At 56.9% G+C, this 17339-nt stretch overlaps 2 protein-coding genes across 2 annotated transcripts in view; one reads left to right on the top strand and one right to left on the bottom strand.

The window, feature by feature from the left end:
* DLK2 (delta like non-canonical Notch ligand 2) overlaps window positions 1–17339 on the bottom strand; it is a 442344-nt gene that overhangs the window by 76822 nt on the left and 348183 nt on the right. The gene's annotated exons all lie outside the window — the stretch shown is intronic.
* SRF (serum response factor) lies at window positions 7579–17248 on the top strand. Its single transcript, XM_056126341.1, has 7 exons — window positions 7579–8221; window positions 9647–9913; window positions 11434–11695; window positions 12175–12294; window positions 13903–14094; window positions 14623–14699; window positions 14856–17248. Exons 1-7 carry the CDS (start codon window positions 7670–7672, stop codon window positions 14949–14951), a joined length of 1566 nt encoding a protein of 521 aa, XP_055982316.1. The 5' UTR covers window positions 7579–7669; the 3' UTR covers window positions 14952–17248.

Below are 17339 nucleotides of genomic sequence, written 5' to 3'. Positions count from 1 at the left end.
GTGACCCAAAAAGCCAAAAAAAAAAAAAAAGAATCACTCCTGGCAGTGCTCAGGAAACTATATGGGATGTCAGTGGTGGAATCCAGGTTGGCTGCATGCAAGACTAGTGCCCTACCCACTGGCCTGTCGTTTTGGCCCTTACTGTCATAGATCTTTCTAGCTGCTAAAACTTTAGGCCCCTGTATGCCTATCTGTAAGTTCCGTGATTGAAAGAAATTAAATTTCTTTGTGTGTGTGTGTGTGTGTGTGTGTGTGTGTGTGTGTGAAGCAAGACAGTATTTATTGATTGAAACTTGCTTACAAAGAGGGGGAGGGCCAGAGCAATAGTACAGCGGGTAGAGTACTTGCCTTGCACACGGCCAGCCTGGGATCTATCCCCAGCATCTCATATGATCCCCCGAGCACCGCCAGGAGTGATTCCTGAGTGCAGAGCCAGGAGTAAGCCGGGCGTGACCCAAAAAGTCAAAAAAAAGGAAGGACCATAAGTGGGGAAATGTGTTCGAGAGAGAACATGGGCTTTTCCAGAGTGGAAATAAGCAAAGAAACAGACAAGCAAGTGAGCTCCACGTATGTTCAAGGGCAAACAGGCTTGAAGAGCAAGCCTACATTGCAATTTCTGTTCTTTCATTGTGAAGGGTAGATATGGATATTCCTAGGAGTATTGCAAAGTGAGAAAAGAAAGAAGGGTGACAGCCGTAGAAAGGGTCATTCTGGGGTTTAGACTTGAACCCATATCCTCACTGTATCTCCAAATTCTTCATGCAGCTACATTGAATGGAAGAGACCCCTGAACAACTTAAAATTTCCAAAACTCTGTCCCTGGGGCTGGAGCAATAGCACAACGAGTAGGGTGTTTGCCTTGCACACAGCCGACCTAGGTTCGATTCCCAGCATCCCATATGGTCCCCCGAGCACCGCCATGAGTAATTCCTGAGTGCATGGACCAGGAGTAACTCCTGTGCATCGCTGGGTGTGACCCAAAAAGCAAAAAAAAAAAAAAAAAAAAAACCTCTGTCCCTGAGGTTTTCTCCCTAAAAATATTTTATATATATCAAAATATTCAATTGATTTATTGGGATTAATTTTAATCCGAAGGCCCTCCCATTGATCATCGATTTGCTCGAGTGGGCCCAGTAACGTTTCCATTGGAGACTTTGTTGTTACTGTGTCTGGCATATCGAATACTCTCGGTAGCTTGCCGGGCTCTCCGAGAGGGGCAGAGGAATCGAACTCGGGTTGGAGGAATCGAACTCGGGTCGCTCTGGGCAGGGCTGGAGCGATAGCACAGCGGGTAGGGCGTCTGCCTTGCACGCAGCCAACATGGCCAACCCGAGTTCGATTCCTCCGCCCCTCTCGGAGAGCCCGGCAAGCTACCGAGAGTATTCGATATGCCAGACACAGTAACAACAAAGTCTCCAATGGAGACGTTACTGGGCCCGCTCGAGCAAATCTACGATCAACGGGAGGGCCTTTACTTTTACTTTTAATTTTAATCCACATTTTGAGTTCATATAGCTTCCACGGTGTGTTGGCTTATTGTTTACCATTAAACAGTACAAATAACTGAATAGCAAATAGTACATTGTTTCTATGGCAACAGTAAATTCACTTAAACATGAGATAATCATATCAAAGGAATAAATGTCTGCTAATTAGCAGAAGGTCAAACCCATGAAATCAAAATGTAATTGAAAAGGCCAGAGAGATAGTACAGCGGGGAGCCCCATAGGATTCCCTGGGTCCTGCCAGGAGTAAGCCCTGAGCACAGCCAGGTGTGGTCCAAAAACAAAACAACAAAATGTTGTTCGGTTTGGGTTTTTTTTTGCTTTTTGGGTCACACCCGGCGATGCACAGGGGTTGCTCCTGGCTCTGCACTCAGGAGTTATTCCTGGCGGTGCTCAGGGGACCATATGGGATGCTGGGATTCGAACCCAGGTTGGCCGCGTGCAAGGCAAACGCCCTACCCGCTGTGCTATTGCTCCAGCCCCTCTGGTTTTTTTTCTGTTGTTCGGTTATTTTTTTTTTTTTACAAAACAACAAAATGTGATGGAAGATAATTAATGTATTCATGTAAGTGATACTGACTCATCATCCTGCTCATTGATCCCTTTTTCTATATCAAGATAATTAAGCACTTTCTCCCGGAATCAGAGATACAGTACAATAGGCAGGGCGCTTGCTTTGCATGCAGCCGACCTGGGTTCAATCCCAGACACCCCATCTGTCCCCCTTAACACTGCCAGGAGTGATTCTGGAGTGCAGAGCCAGGAGTAAGTCCTGAGCACTGCCCAGTGTGGCCCAAAACCCAAAATAAACAAAAATGCACCACATGTGAGACAAGCACCTTAGCTCCTGTGCTATTTCCTCTCAGCTCTGTATCTAAACTTTGAAGGTTTGGGATATTCATACATTATGTAAGACTATTGTGTAATGTGAAAATGTTTATATCTGTTTTCTTTTAATACCCTCAGATAAAAGTTAACTGTAAACCAGACTGTATGGGGGCTAATGCACTTGCCTAGTACATGGCCGACCTGGGAGGGAGGGAGGGAGGGAGGGAGGGAGAGAGGTAGGGAAGAGAAGAGAAGAATAATAGGGATCTTACATGTGGGAGGCTCTGGGTTTTATACCCAGCATGCAAACCATCAACACAGTTTGGATCCTGAAACTATAATAATCCAAAGTAGTATGGGTGATGGTACCTCCTGCCCTGCATGCTGAAGGTAAGGTCCATCCCAGAGGGGAAGAACCAGTGACTGACTTGGTGTCCTGGTGTTTATTTATTGTGTGTGTGTGTGTGTGTGTGTGTGTGTGTGTGTGGTTGAGGGCGAGGAGACACACCCAGCGATGCTCAGGGGTTTCTCCTGGCTCTCCACTCAGGCATCACTCCTGGAATTATTGGTCTTTATATGGAATATCCGGGATCAAACCCAGGTTGGACTCATACAAGGCAAATGCCTTGTCCTCTGTTTCATCTCTCCAAGTTTCCTCGTTTTTTTTGTGTTTTTATTTTTTTAAATTTTTGGGTGACACCTGGCGATGCTCAGGGGTTACTCCTGGCTCTGCACTCAGGAATTACCCCTGGTGGTGCTCGGGGACCATATGGGATCCTGGGAATCGAACCCGGGTCGGCCGCGTGCAAAGCAAACGCTCTACCCACTGTGCTATCATTCCAACCCCAGGTTTCCTGGGTTTTGATGGCACGAGAGGCAGTGACAGGGACAGAGGGCTGGAACTGAGGGATCCTGAGCACTCCACTCTCCCCAGCTACCTGCCGCGTGGATTGGGTAGAGAGCATTTGTTGTCTGAAGTGTCAGTCCCACGTGTGTCTGAACTCGGGAACTGCAGTAAAAAACTTTCAAAGACAGGCAAGCATGAACCACACAGGCATGGCTGTAAGGCACCATTTGTGGTCCTGGAAATTCTTCTAGAACCTATTTATCTTTCATCTATCACCCTTTTCTTCTTTTTTTTTGGCTTTTTGGGTCACACCCGGCGATGCACAGAGGTTACTCCTGGCTCTGCGCTCAGGAATCAGCCCTGGTGGTGCTCAAGGGACCATATGGGATGCTGGGAATCGAACCCGGGTCGGCTGCGTGCAAGGCAAACGCCCTATCCGCTGTGCTATTGCTCCAGCCCCTCCATTGTACTATCTTTCCACCCAAAGCTCTCAGCCTTCTGAGCTATCTCCATGACTCCAGGAGGGGGAAAAAAAAGATCTTTTTTAAAAAGTTTTTGGAGGGGAGGTTTGGGGGCAGCAGCGGTCAGGAAATCTCTCCTGGTGGTGCTAGGGGCTCTATGTGGTGGTGGGGATTTGATCGAGGTTGGGTCACCCGCGTGCAAGTTTTATTTTCCTTCTGGTCAACCCCTCCCCCCAAATTCTTAGAACTACTGGGAAATGAGGAAGAGGAGGCTCTCAACCATATTTGGGAATTTGTGGTTTGTTGTTTGGTAAACAAGGCCATGTTTATATACATGTGTATGTTTTTGTATATACACACACACACACACACTATATCTCAAGTCACTTCAACATACAATTTTATATCTGTCAAAGCCTTTGGACTCAGTAAGAAAAGCAGGGGACACCATCATCCAGGACACACACCTTTTTTTTTTCTTTTTGGGCCACACCCGTCAGTGCTCAAAGGTTACCCCTGGTTCTGTGCTCAGGAATTATTCCTGGCAGTGCTCTGGGGACCTTATAGGATCCTGGGGATCAAACCCAGGTTGGCCATGTCTAAGCAAATACCCTACCCACTATACTATCTTTGCTTAGGCCTCAGGACACACTCTTTGAGCACGGAAAATTGACAACATGCTAGCTTCTTGAACTTTAAAAGGGCAAATTTTATGGGGCTCACCCTAAAAAGCAATAAAAAGTATTTTTTGGGGGGGCGGCACTGTGCTCAGGGCTAACTCCTGGTTCTGTGCTTAGGGATCTCACGGTAGAGCTCAGGGAACCCCATGGGTTGCTGGGGACTTAATCTGGGTTGTCTGCTTGCAAGGCAAGCACCTCACCTGCTGTACTATCTCCCCAGCCCCCCAATAATATAAGTTATACGCAACACTTACCCTTACTTGAGGTGGCGCCTATTTATTATTTTATCTAATTTTTTGTTTTTTAAGCCACACTCAGCTGTGTTCAGGTCTTCTGTCTCTGCACTCAGGGGTCACCCTGGGCGGGGCTCAGAGGGACCATTTTTCGATGCTGGAGTGCAAGGCAAGTGCTCTACCCACTGTGCTATTGCTCTGGCCCCTAATTTATTATTTTAAATGTTATTTATTATTTATATATATATTTTTTGTTCTCAGCTATTCATTTATTCAGGAAGTGTTTACTTTTATCAAGTTTTTTTTCTTTTTTTTTCTTTTCTTTTTTTATTAGTGAAACACCATGAGGTACAGTTATAGGCTTACAAATTTTGTGCTTGGGTTTCAGTTATACAATGATCAAGTGCCCATCCCTCCACCAGTGCCCGTCATCCATCACCACGGGTCCCAGCATCCCCCCCACCCCTCATCCCCCCGTCCCATCCTGCCTCTGTGGCAGGGTATTCCCCCTTGTTCTCTCTCTCTTCTTTTGGGTACTGTGTTTTGCAAGAGAGGCATTGAGTGGCTATTTCAGTATTCTAAATTGGCTTAACTACCATTATGACTAAATTATCCAGTTCTTAATTTTATCTTTACAATAACTAAGAGCAAGAATAATTCTTTCAGGGCTGGAGTGATAGTATAGTATGTAGGGTGTTTGCCTTACACGCGGCCCACCCAGGTTCAATTCCCAGCATCCCATATGGTTCCCCGAGCACCACCAGGAGTAATTCCTGAGTGCAAAGCCAGGAGGAACCCCTGTGATCGCCGGGTGTGACCCAAAATGCAAAAAAAAAAAAAGTAATTCTTTCCCAACTTTATTTTTTGTTTTTGTTTTTGAGCTGGCACCTGATTGTGCTCAGGACTTACTCCTGGCAGGGTTCAGGAGGCTGTGATGAACCTGGGTCAGTTGGGTACAAGGCACACATTAGGATATTTATCCCTGGGCAGAGGGGACAACCCCAGGCAGTTCCTGCTCTTCACTGGACATTTTCTCAGTGCTTTATCTCATTTAATCTGCACCAAGGGGTAAGAGGGAGAGATAGCTCTAGGGGCTGAGGTCAAGCTCTGCATGCTGGAGGCTGGAGTTTGATTACTGGCACCGGATATAGTTCACTAGCACTGCCAAAAGTGACCCCTGTGCACAAAGCCAGAAACCCAGAAGGGTGTGGCCCAACTCCACACACACACACACACACACACACAACTTAGTCAAGAACTTCCTGGAGGCCAGAGAGATGGCTCACCGGTAAGGAACCTGACACTCAGCAGACCCCAATTTGATTCCTGGAACCTCATTATAGTCTTCTGAGCCCCGCCCCTAGCTGTGACACCCCCCCCCCAAGCACAGAGCCAGGAGTAATCCCTGGCCCTAAAACAAAACACCCCTCCCCCCCCAAAAAAAACAACCCCACAAAACTTCCCGGGATGGATACCAACAGTGAATTATATGGAGCCTGGAGAGGTCAAACACTTGTTTCAAGGCACCGGGTGATTCCAGATTCGAACAATTTCTGTAATAAAGACAGATAGTATTTTCCCTGCCGTGTGTGTGGTCGGGGGGGGGAAATGGAGGAGAGAGGGGAGTTAAAAAGGGAGGAGGGAGAGGAAAACCCTGGGCTTGGCAGGGTCTCAGTTCTAAGCAGCCACCCCCAGACTCGCATCTTTCGCTGGCTGTTTGGAGAACGCGGAGTGGGCGCGCGCGCGCATCCCAGTTGTAACTTTGCCCATGTGGGTTTTCCTTGGCTTCTCCGAGGAGGCTGTGCGCGCGCGCGCGTGTGCGAGTGCGCGCGTGCGTGCGCGCTGCCTTTGAAGTTCAAACTTTGTGCGGGCTACACGTTCCCTCCCCCGCTTCTCCCAGGTCTTTGCACAGCCCGTGGGGTGGGCTGCGTCGTCGGGACCACCCCCTCCCCGCGTGCAGCCTGCAGCTGCAAGTCTTCATTTATCTCCATCAGACTCCTAGCCCTCAGCCGGGACCCAGAGGCCGGTCTTTTCCATACGCGCGTCTGCCAAGGGCTCCCCGGCCCCAGCCGCCCTTCACGATCGGGGATGATGAATGAGGCTGCCTGGTGGGAAAGCGCCGTCGTCCCGAAAAGAGAGGGAAGGGGAAAGGAAATGGGGCGGGGGAGGGGAAGGGCTGCAGCCCAGGAGTGGGCACAATGAGCCTGGACACCCGGGACACCTCTGGGCAGTCGGCGCCTTTGCCTCCCGCGGAAAAGCGGGAGGACGCGTCCCACCCCTGCTGCATTTGTGCTGCATTTGACAATCTAAGTAGCGATCCGTCCAGGTCGCTCAGGCGCCTTCAGCCCTGGCAACGTTCGGTGCCCCGTGCGGCTCCGCGTCCTCCGTCTCCTCCCAGGCTCCCTCTCCGCACGCCCCTCCGGGTGCTGCCTTTCTCCGGCCGGGAGAAAGGCGGGGTCGCACCTCCGCCTCCTCCTCCTCCTCCTCCTCCTCCTCCAACCCCCCCCAGGCTCCTTTAAGAAGCGCCGGCTCCGCCCCTTTCGGAGTTGCCGTGTGACGCGGTGTGACAGCAGCGAGTTCGGTATGCCTATGCAAATGCGAGCGCGCCGCGGACCAATGGGGAGCGGAGGTGCCGGGACCGCGGACCAATGGGGCGGGGGCACTGGGGCTCGCCATATAAGGAGCGGCCTCGCCATAAAAGGAAACATTGTATCTCTTTATATGGGGGGAAGGGTCGGGGGATCCCTCCGCCGGCAGCGCGTGGTCCCGGCCCCCTCCACCCGCCGTCTCGGCCGCGGCCAGCAGCCCCTGCCCCCCGGGGGACGCTGACGGCCGCCGGGCGCGCCGCCCCAGCAGACGGACAGGGGGCGCTCCGCGCGGCCTGGGGCAACCCGGGCCACAGGGGCAGCAAAGTGCGGGCCCAGGTCGGCCCGGGCGTGCAGGGGCCCCGGGTGCGCGGCGGCGGCGGCGGCGGCGGCGGCGGCCGGAGGCGCCCGGGCAGCGGCGGCGGCGGCGGCGGGGGGCGCGGGGTCGGGCCGCGGAGCCGATGGCGGCGGCGGCGGCGGCGGCTCGGCTCCCTCGCTGACGGCCCGTCCGCCCTCCCGCACCGAGCGCCATGTTACCGAGCCAGGCTGGGGCCGCGGCGGCGCTGGGCCGGGGCTCGGCCCTCGGGGGCGGCCTGAGCCGGCCCCCGACGGGACGGCCGGGCGGCGGCGGCGGCGGGGCCCGCGGGGCTAACGGGGGCCGGGGGCCCGGGAACGGCGCGGGGCTCGGGCCGGGCCGCGGCGAGCGGGAGGCTGCGGCCGCCGCCGCCGCCGCCGCCGCCGGCACCCCGGCGCCCGCCGCGGGCGCCCTGTACAGCGGCAGCGAGGGCGACTCGGAGTCGGGCGAGGAGGAAGAGCTGGGCGCCGAGCGGCGCGGCCTCAAGCGCAGCCTCAGCGAGATGGAGCTCGGCGTGGTGGTCGGCGGGCCCGAGGCGGCGGCGGCGGCGGCGGCGGCGGCAGCGGCGGCGGCCGCCGGGGGCTACGGGCCGGTGGGCGGCGCGGTGAGCGGGGCCAAGCCGGGCAAGAAGACCCGCGGCCGCGTGAAGATCAAGATGGAGTTCATCGACAACAAGCTGCGGCGCTACACGACCTTCAGCAAGCGGAAGACGGGCATCATGAAGAAGGTACCGGGGCCGCGCGGGCTGGGCACGCGGCGGGCAGCGCCGCCGCCGCGGAGGTGAGAGGCGGCCCGCGGCGGCGGCGGCGGCGGGAGGTGTGTGGGAGGGAGGGAGGGAGGGAGGGGAGGGCTGCTCCCCCGGGTGGGGGCAAGGGGAGGGGCCGCCCGGGAAATGCGGGGCGAGGGGAGCCGCCCGGGTGGGAGTGCCGGGCGCGCGCCGGGCTGCGGACCCCCCCTGCGCCACCGCCACCGGTGGCCCGGGCCGAGCGAGCGGGACGCGGGAGAGCGCGGGACTGCCCGCCTGCCCGCCCTCCTGCCCTCCTGCCTGCCTGCCGGAGCAGGGGGTTCGGAACGGGGAGGGGGCCCCGGGTGGGCCCCGGGAGAGGCGCCCGCCAAGCCGGGAGCCAGGGGGAGGCAGGGGGGACGAGCGCTGGAGCCGGGTAACTAACAATGAGCCAGCCTGGCAGGAGGGGAGTGGGCACCCCTGGAGGAGCGCCGGCCGGAGGCGCAGACAGGGCTGATGAGTCCTAGGCAGGGCATGGAGCCCACCGGGGGTCGTGGCCCAGCCCCCTGGAGTCCGGGAAGGCTGCACACGCCCTTGGGACGGGCATCACGACCATCCGCCTGGGGGCAAGTGGGATTTGCAGAGGGAAGGCGGGCAGCGCTGCCCTGGGCAGTTCCAGAGAGGTTCTCCTAACGGGATACAGGGGGAAAAGGGCTCCTCGGGGAGCAGAGGAAGTGGGGAACCCGAAGCTAGAACCCCAGGAACACTGATTGCTGGTTTTCTGTGCGCCATGGGGAAGCCAGTTTCCAAGGTGGGCTGTAAAATTGGCAGGCAGTGAGGATACCAGCTGTGGGACCAATCTTGAGGGTCCCTGCTGATTTAGCAGTATGTGTTGTGTGTCATCCTCTCCCTCCCCCCCACCAGTCACTCCAAATACTATTTGTTGTATTAAGGCAAAGTGTGTGTGGGTGGGGAAGGTCTCCAGTATTATAGGACTGGACAGAAGGCCAACAGGTTAGGGCCTATGCCGTTTCTGGGACTAAACGTGGGACAGTTTCCAGCATGGGTGACGCCTTGCCCCTAACATCTTAGGGGACTTCCAGGTCCCCGTGACTGGTGGGGGCACTACAGCTCTTTGAGGCTGCAGGCACCAGGCACCAAGCTGTAGTGGGGAGCAGCGATCTGTGAGGGGCCCTGCTTTCCTTGAGCTTGTGGCCATATGTCGTTACCGGACTGTTTGCTTGGAGCATCTGTAGGTCACAGGGCTGCCCCTGTTGCAAGGACTTTGCTGCTCCCGCCTGCAACGGGATAGACGCCCCCACCCCCCACCGCCCAGCCCTAGCAGAGGAGAGTTTTCAGGGGCGGGGTGCTTGAGACTGTGTCCGGAGAAAGTTGTGCTGATGTCCCGTCTCCTTCGTCCTCCTCCAGGCCTATGAGCTGTCCACGCTGACAGGAACACAGGTGCTGTTGCTGGTGGCCAGTGAGACAGGCCATGTGTATACCTTTGCCACCCGCAAACTGCAGCCCATGATCACCAGTGAGACTGGCAAGGCGCTGATTCAGACCTGCCTCAACTCGCCGGACTCTCCGCCCCGCTCGGACCCCACCACGGACCAGAGGATGAGCGCCACCGGCTTCGAAGAGACCGACCTCACCTACCAGGTGTCGGAGTCCGACAGCAGTGGGGAGACCAAGGTGTGCAGGGGGACGACGGGGCGGGGCACGACCGGCAGAGAGGGGGGCGCGGGGGACAGGTGGACGGGTGGCTCCCCTGCAGGCGCGCCGGTGCCGGGTCGCTGCCCCTCGTGCGAGGGGCAGGTGTCCGTCCTCGCCGCTCTGACAGGAGGCCGGCCCCCCGCGATAAGCGGGCGGCCTCCGTGCCCATATAAGGCCGGCTCCGGCTCCACGCCGCCCTCCCGCCTGCAGCCCGCCCGCCTGGCAGGCCGCTCGCATTCCTGCAGCCAGCTGTCTCCCCGCGGGGGGCGGGGGCGGAGCGGGGCCCTCCCTGCGGGCTGGGTCTCCGGGGAGTCGGCCGGGGGCATGCTTGGGCTGCGGGGTCCTGGGAACCCAGCCCCGCCGCCAGCCCCGCCGAGCGCGGGCTGGAGACTCCCTCGCTAGCCAGCCGCCTACCTCTGCAGGATGTCCGGCCCGGCCGCTGGGGAGTGGATTCTCCAGCCGCCGGGGAAGCCGGGCCCTGGTGACGCCTCCCCCTTCCTTTTCCCGGTAAGGGGCGGGGGCGGGGCTTCCTCCTTGCCGGTTCGGAAGCCCCGCCTCCGGGGTGGTCCTCGGCCGGCGGGCCAATTGGAGGAAGCGGTACTGTTTGCCTTAGCAACGCCTCCGCCAATCAGGGGCTTCCCGCTCTGCTGCTTGGCAAACTTCTTGTGCCGACCCACCCCCCCAGTCTTTGAATGCCCCCCTGCGTTCTCGCTGGACTCGGGTCTCAGGCTTTTTTCCTTCCCCTTCTTGGCACACGGGCATCTTTTCCCGTCTTACTAGCGTGGCATCTGTGCTCATTTTTCGGACTTTGAGCAATTGGGTTCGTTTATGCCCAGGCACTTTTGCTGGATTAATAGATCCCTTTGGCAGGACAGAACTTGAAGATTTTTGACATCGCGTGCTTCGCTGTCAATCCCCAAACTCTCTCCAAAAGTCTGAATTCCATGACAAACTCTCAGTCCCCGTCTTGTGTAAATCAGAGCGCATCGGGGGAACTGTTCCATGGCCGAACCTTGCCTTGCATTTGTGAGGCCCTGGGATCAAGCCCTGGCATTACACAATAAAGAAAGAGGACATAGCAGTCCACCCACCTGTGTTTACAGAAAAGGAAAGGTGTGGCTCAGGAAGAGGAAGTAACGTGCAGGCTCACACACATGCTGGTTGCCAGGGCTGGAAAGAGACCCCAGGTTTCTTGATTCCCCAGCCAATTTTATAGTTACAGTCCAGATGTTTCCAGGCTTTTTTTACGTGCAGGTTCCCCGGTGTTGGTCTCAGTGGCCCTATGCTAGCCTGTGGGGTAGGTGTTCGCCTTTTACAGATCGGGAACTGATGCCAAGCAACTCTGTACCTTGCCCAAGAGTCAGGCAGCAGGTGGAACTGGGATCTGGACAACAGGCGCACTGGCTTCAGCCTGAGCTGTGGGTTCAGAAGCCCTCCGTGGAAGGCTGCGAGGAGGGCCCGCCAGGAGCTCAGCGCCTCTCTCTTTGCTCTGAACATAGGACACGCTGAAACCAGCATTCACAGTCACCAACCTGCCGGGCACCACCTCCACCATCCAAACAGCACCCAGCACCTCTACCACCATGCAAGTCAGCAGCGGCCCCTCTTTCCCCATCACCAACTACCTGGCACCGGTGTCTGCTAGTGTCAGCCCCAGTGCTGTCAGCAGTGCCAATGGGACTGTGTTGAAGAGTACGGGCAGTGGCCCTGTCTCCTCGGGGGGCCTCATGCAGCTGCCTACCAGCTTTACCCTCATGCCTGGTGAGTCACAGAGGACAGCCTCAGCATGCTCACGGCGGGCAAGGGCTGGCACGGGAGGAACCTCTTTCCCTACTGCAAGGGCAAGTGACCAGGGGAGAGCCCGGGAGAAGCCTTTGGTGTCCCTCTGTACACCTCCCCACCGGGACCCCCAGTTGTCAGTAAATTTCAGCCACGTCTGGCCTAGCTTGGCGCCACAGGGGCCAGAGCCACTGTCCTGCTTCCCCACCTTGATTTGAGGGCAGTGTTCACCCTTGAGAGGTCAGTGTCAGTCCCGTAGCAGCTGAATGGAGAGAGGGAAGTTTGGCTTGGGGCTGGGGGAGGGGGGGTCGGATAAGAGCAGCACCAAGAGCCCCTTTGGCCCTTATGGAGGGCGCTAGTTGTTGGGAAGTCGTGTGCCCGACTGGGGGGGAGGGGCACTGACGGGTCCTGGTGCAGATGGTGGTGGTTAGGACAGCAGCAAGTAAGTCTCTGTCTTCTAGGTGGGGCGGTGGCCCAGCAGGTCCCAGTACAGGCCATTCAGGTGCACCAGGCCCCACAGCAAGCGTCTCCCTCTCGCGACAGCAGCACAGACCTCACGCAGACCTCCTCCAGCGGGACAGGTATCGCTCCCAGCTTCGTCCCCTCACGGCTCTGCTGCCTGTACTGTGAGCAGCAGGGGCCCCGCATTGTCTCAGAGCCGAGGCCAGGGCATCTCTTCCTGGGAGACTCAGGTTTGGGGCTCCATCCTCCTCCTGCTCTGTCTGGGGAAGTAAGGTGAGGAGGGCTGAGGGTCCGAATCCTCCCCTGCAGTGGGGCTGTGGGTGTCAGGGGGAGCTGAGGGACCCCCGAAGGCCGAGCTCCTCAGCACTTTGATGACAAACCAAAGGCCCAGAAAGAGCCGTTTACTTGCCAAAGACACACATTTGCTTAATTACCAGGAAGAATTTATAGAGCAGTTGTGTCCTGTGGGAGCGAGTCCTGGGCGTTGAGCAAACCTCAGACTTAATTCCCCTCGAGTGTCTCGTCACTGCAGAAATGAGACACTTTTAAAATGAAATTGCTTTTTTTGTTGGGGTAGAGGCACACCCGGTGGGGCTCAGGAGTTCCTACTGACACTCTGCTCAGGGATCACTCCTGACGGGGCTCAGGGGACCATATGGGGTGTCCGGGATCAAACCCGGGTCATCTGCATTCAAGGCAAGTGCCTTCCCTGCCGTATACCATCCAGCACCCTGAAGTTGCTTTTGAAGTTCCTGTTATTTACGACCTTATTACATGAAGTGTGATCCCTGGATGGGGAGAACCAGCATCCTTTGGGAATTTAATAGAAATGCAGACTTCTGTTTCGGTAGTCGGGAGTCACCCCACCCAGCAGTGCTGTGGGCTACTGCTGGCCGCTGGGCTCCTGAGCCTTATTCTGAATCAATCTGCATTTTAATAGGATTCCCCCCCCCCGCCCCAGCCCCCCCCAGCCCCCCCCCCCCCCCCCCGACTTGATGCACATAAACATTTGAGGAGTTTTGTTTAAAAGATCAATGTAGGGGGCTGGAGAGATAGCACAGCGGGTAGGGTGTTTGCCTTACACACAGCCAACCCAGGTTCGATTCCCAGCATCCCATATGGTCCCCTGAGCACCGCCAGGAGTAACTCCTGAGTGCAGAGCCAGGAGGAACCCCTGTGCATCGCCGGGTGTGACCCAAAAAGCAAAAACAAAAAACAATGTAGGCGACAGTACAGTGGGGAGAGCATTTACCTTGCAGGCAGCTGACCGGGGCTCGATCCTCTGCATCTCATATAGTCCCCCAAACACCACCAGGGTAATTCCTGAGTGCAGAGCCAGGAGTAACCCCTGAGCATTGCCAGTGTGACCCTCCCCCCCCCCTAAAAAAAAAGATCAATTTAACCCTTATTTTAGAAGCATGGATGGGGGGGGGGAGTTGGAGCTCCTTAAAGGGGAGTGTCTTGAGTTTCTTTAGGGTGAATCAGTTGCTATTTTTCCCAGGGCCTTGGCATAGAGAATTCAGCAAATAGACAAGTGAAAACGATGATGCGTCTAGACACAGATAGATGTCGGTGTGTCCGGGAAGCACAGGGGAAGGCAGGTGTTGGAGCCATTTCTGGATCTGAGCTGAGAAGTGGCCCAGGGGCTGGACTTTGCAGTGGGGTGGGAGGATTGCATTGTAGAGGGACAGGTGCTGACCTCCCTGATGTGTGTCTGTAATTGCCAGTGACATTGCCTGCCACCATCATGACATCATCTGTGCCCACAACTGTGGGTGGTCACATGATGTACCCTAGTCCCCACGCAGTGATGTATGCACCCACCTCGGGCCTGGCCGATGGCAGCCTCACCGTGCTCAACGCCTTCTCCCAGGCGCCGTCCACCATGCAGGTGTCCCACAGTCAGGTCCAGGAGCAAGGTGAGTCGGGGTGGGGGTGACCAGGAAGGGCTCAGGAGAGGAGGCTCGTTTCTTCCCGTAGATATGAGCCATCAGGGGCCAGAGGGTGGTAGTACAGTGGTTAGAGCACTTGCCTTGCATGCAGCCAACCTGAGTTAGACCCCCAGGACCCCATATGGTTCCCCAGCCCTGCCAGGAGTGATCCCTGAGTGCAGAGCCAGGAGTAAGTCCTGAGTACTCTGGGGTGTGACCTAGAAAATGAAAAGAAAACAAAGTCGCAAAGTCCCCCTTCCTAGCTGCAGCTTCTGTCTGTCTGTCTTTTTCTCTCTCTCTCTCTCTCTCCCTCTCTGTCTCACTGTCTCTCTGTCTCTCTGTCTCTCTTACACCTAAAATCAAAGCTCCTTTGCAAACTCTTTGGAGAATCACAGTCACACTTGGCCACGCACCCGTGGGCACTTAGTTCTGAGACTCATTTTTCAAAACTCGCCAATATCTGGAAGTTTCTCTCGAGCCAGTGATTTGATGTCTTCTGGGGCTTTTCCAATGCAGGTGGCGTCCCCCAGGTGTTCTTGACAGCGCCGTCTGGGACAGTACAGATCCCCGTGTCTGCGGTTCAGCTTCACCAGGCAAGTAGAGGCCCCGTGGCCCTCCCAGCCAGCCAGCCACACCTTGACCTTGACCTTGGGGATTCTCTGGCCCGTTCTTTGAAGCAGTGGTGGGGATCCTGAGCTGGCCGGCAGCTCCCTGCCTGGCCCCCTTCCTGACACCCCCTTTCCCCCCAGATGGCGGTCATAGGGCAGCAGGCCGGAAGCAGCAGCAACCTCACCGAGTTGCAAGTGGTGAACCTGGACGCCGCCCACAGCACCAAGAGTGACTGATCCGCCCTGCCACCCTGGACAGGTGGCCCAAGGGACGGCACCACTTATTTATTGTTGCCTTTTCACGTTTTCTTTATACACATGTTGACGGGCCGCAGAAGAGATGGGGAGAGGAGCGGGCAGCCGCGGGACTGAGTCCTCTCACTCCAGCCAAAGAAACGGGCCGGCCCGCCCCCACGCCCCGTCCTCCCTCTGCTGTTGATGGTGGGGCTGCCCTCTCTTCTCCAGACTCCCCTTGCCAGCTTGGCTCCATGTTTGCCATGAGTATTAGCTTACCCAGTGGGACCGTGCCCCGCTTCCCACCGACAGGCCACTGTGGGACTGGGCACCGTGTGTCCCCCGCCCCCAACCAAGGAAGCAGTGGGGGTCCTCTCCCCGGCCTCCTTGCTGACCCTGCCGGGGTCAGTCCCGTGTCTGCCACAGGCTGGTCAGAAGCACCGTCCCCTGCCCTCAGGGAGCCAGCTGAGGAGACGAGACGGACTGCTTCCCTCCGGGGCCGCCCTGCCTGCTGCCCCGGGGAGTGGGGCCGGGCCAGGCCAGGCGGCCCGCCTGCCTGCCTGCCTCGCGGCCCGCGGATCTCCAGGGGCTTCCGGGCCGGAGGGAACCAACCAGGGTTCCCTTCTATCCCTGTCTTCCCCATCTCCTCCCGGCTGCTTTACTTAAAGTTGATTTTGAACTTTTTATTTGAGGAGACAAAGTGAAAACAAATCTATAAATATATATTTTTAAAATATTTAACTTTTTTTTTTAATGGCGTTTTTCTTGTCCCCTTCCCTGCCCAAGCTCCCCTTCCCTGGGGAGCCACGGAGCTTCCCCAGAACTGGCGGGGCCTTCTGGGGCACAGCCACCCCAAGAGCTCGGGGCATCCCCACCAGTCTGGCGGGGAGGGGAGACTCTGGCTCCGACCGGGTCCTGGATGGCTTCCAGGAGGGGCCCTCCGGCCCTGCCCCCACCCGGGTGGGGAGGGTGGCCCTCTTTCGCTCTTTAGGGTCATTGCTGGGCAGAGGACGAGGGAGACCAAACGTGGGAGTGGGCTGGGGAGGCGTCAGCTGGAGGCGACCGACTTCGTTTGCGCCACACGCAAGGGCATTGCAGCCTTGTGCTCCCTTGGGCCGGCAGCTGCCTGGGGCTCAAGTTGCAGTGAGCAGGGTGGAGGTCTGGGAGGGGTGAGAGGCCAGAATGGGGGGGTCTAAAGCAACAGAGCAGCTCTCGGGCTGAGGGCTGAGGCGACAGGGGAGCCAGAAGTGGACAGCTCTCCCAGGGAGTAAGCAGCTACTGTAACTTTTTTAAATTAAGACAAAAAGCCTTGAAGAAAATGACTTTATTTTTCTAAGTGTAACCTCAGTATTTATGTAATTTGTACAGGGGCCGTGCCCTTGCCCCCTCTGCCCACTTTGGGGTAGGCCTGGCGGGTGGGCCAGCGTCGGGGGAGGGTCTTTTACCCTGTGTCAGAACCTACCTTCACCGCCTGCGTCCAGAAGGGGAGCTCTTCCAGAACCGGGCAGCACTTGGGGTGCCGTTCTCCTGATCCCTCTGCCAGCCTGCAGTAGGAGCCAGCTTGCTTCTGTGACGAGGTGAAGGGCGGGGACCGTCTTTGCGCACAGCCTAGCTATCAAGGGGAAGATTCGCCTACGTGTTTGAGAGCCCCCTGACCTCTCTCCCCAGTGCTGTCTTGCCCCGCTTGGGGCCGCGCTGATGGACGTCACCGTTCTGGGCTTTCTCCTGCAGATGGCTGGAGCTGGCAGGCGACTGGCAAGGCTAGGGCATGGCAAATCAGGGGCCAGGGAGGAGGGGAGCTTGGGACTCAGGTCTGTAACTGCCCAGCCCCCTTTCTCTGCTCTTGTTTCACTCCGCGATCACTCACTCCCTCCCTCACTCCCCACCCCCAGGGAGGAGACCTTGATGAATTCCTCCTCTCCTTCCCACGAAAGACAGACCCAGTGAGTGAATCAGGCAAAGTGCTTATAACGTGTGTTGCGTGAGCGTGGCCTTGGGAGAACATGCGAACGTCAGGGAGAAGGTGGCATTTCTATGTGCAGCGACCCTTGGTGTTTCCCTTCCTCGGTGGCTCTGGTGCGTGTGCGTGCATGGGTGTGTGTGTGAGCGTGCGTGAGCGCGTGTGCATGTGAGCGCAAGCTCGTGCACGTGGGTGAATGTGGGGTGTGTGTCAGTGGTTTCTACTTCCCCTGGGATGCTGACCCAGGAATAGTGGACATGGTCACAGTCCTATGTACAGAGCTTTCTTTTTTGTATTGAAAAAATACTCTTTCAATAAATGTATCATTTTGTGCACAGACTGTGGGGTCTTTGCCTTCATTTTTGGGTCGTGGGCAGGGTGAAGAGGAATCAGCTCAAACCACAGCCCTCCCCCTTACTACTCTGAGAAAC

The sequence above is a fragment of the Sorex fumeus genome, unplaced genomic scaffold (assembly GCF_029834395.1).
Source record: "Sorex fumeus unplaced genomic scaffold, SorFum_2.1 ptg000061l, whole genome shotgun sequence".
Classification (NCBI taxonomy): domain Eukaryota; kingdom Metazoa; phylum Chordata; class Mammalia; order Eulipotyphla; family Soricidae; genus Sorex; species Sorex fumeus.
The sequence above is the reverse complement of the archived record's forward strand: the minus strand, read 5'-3'. Positions and strand labels throughout refer to the sequence as shown.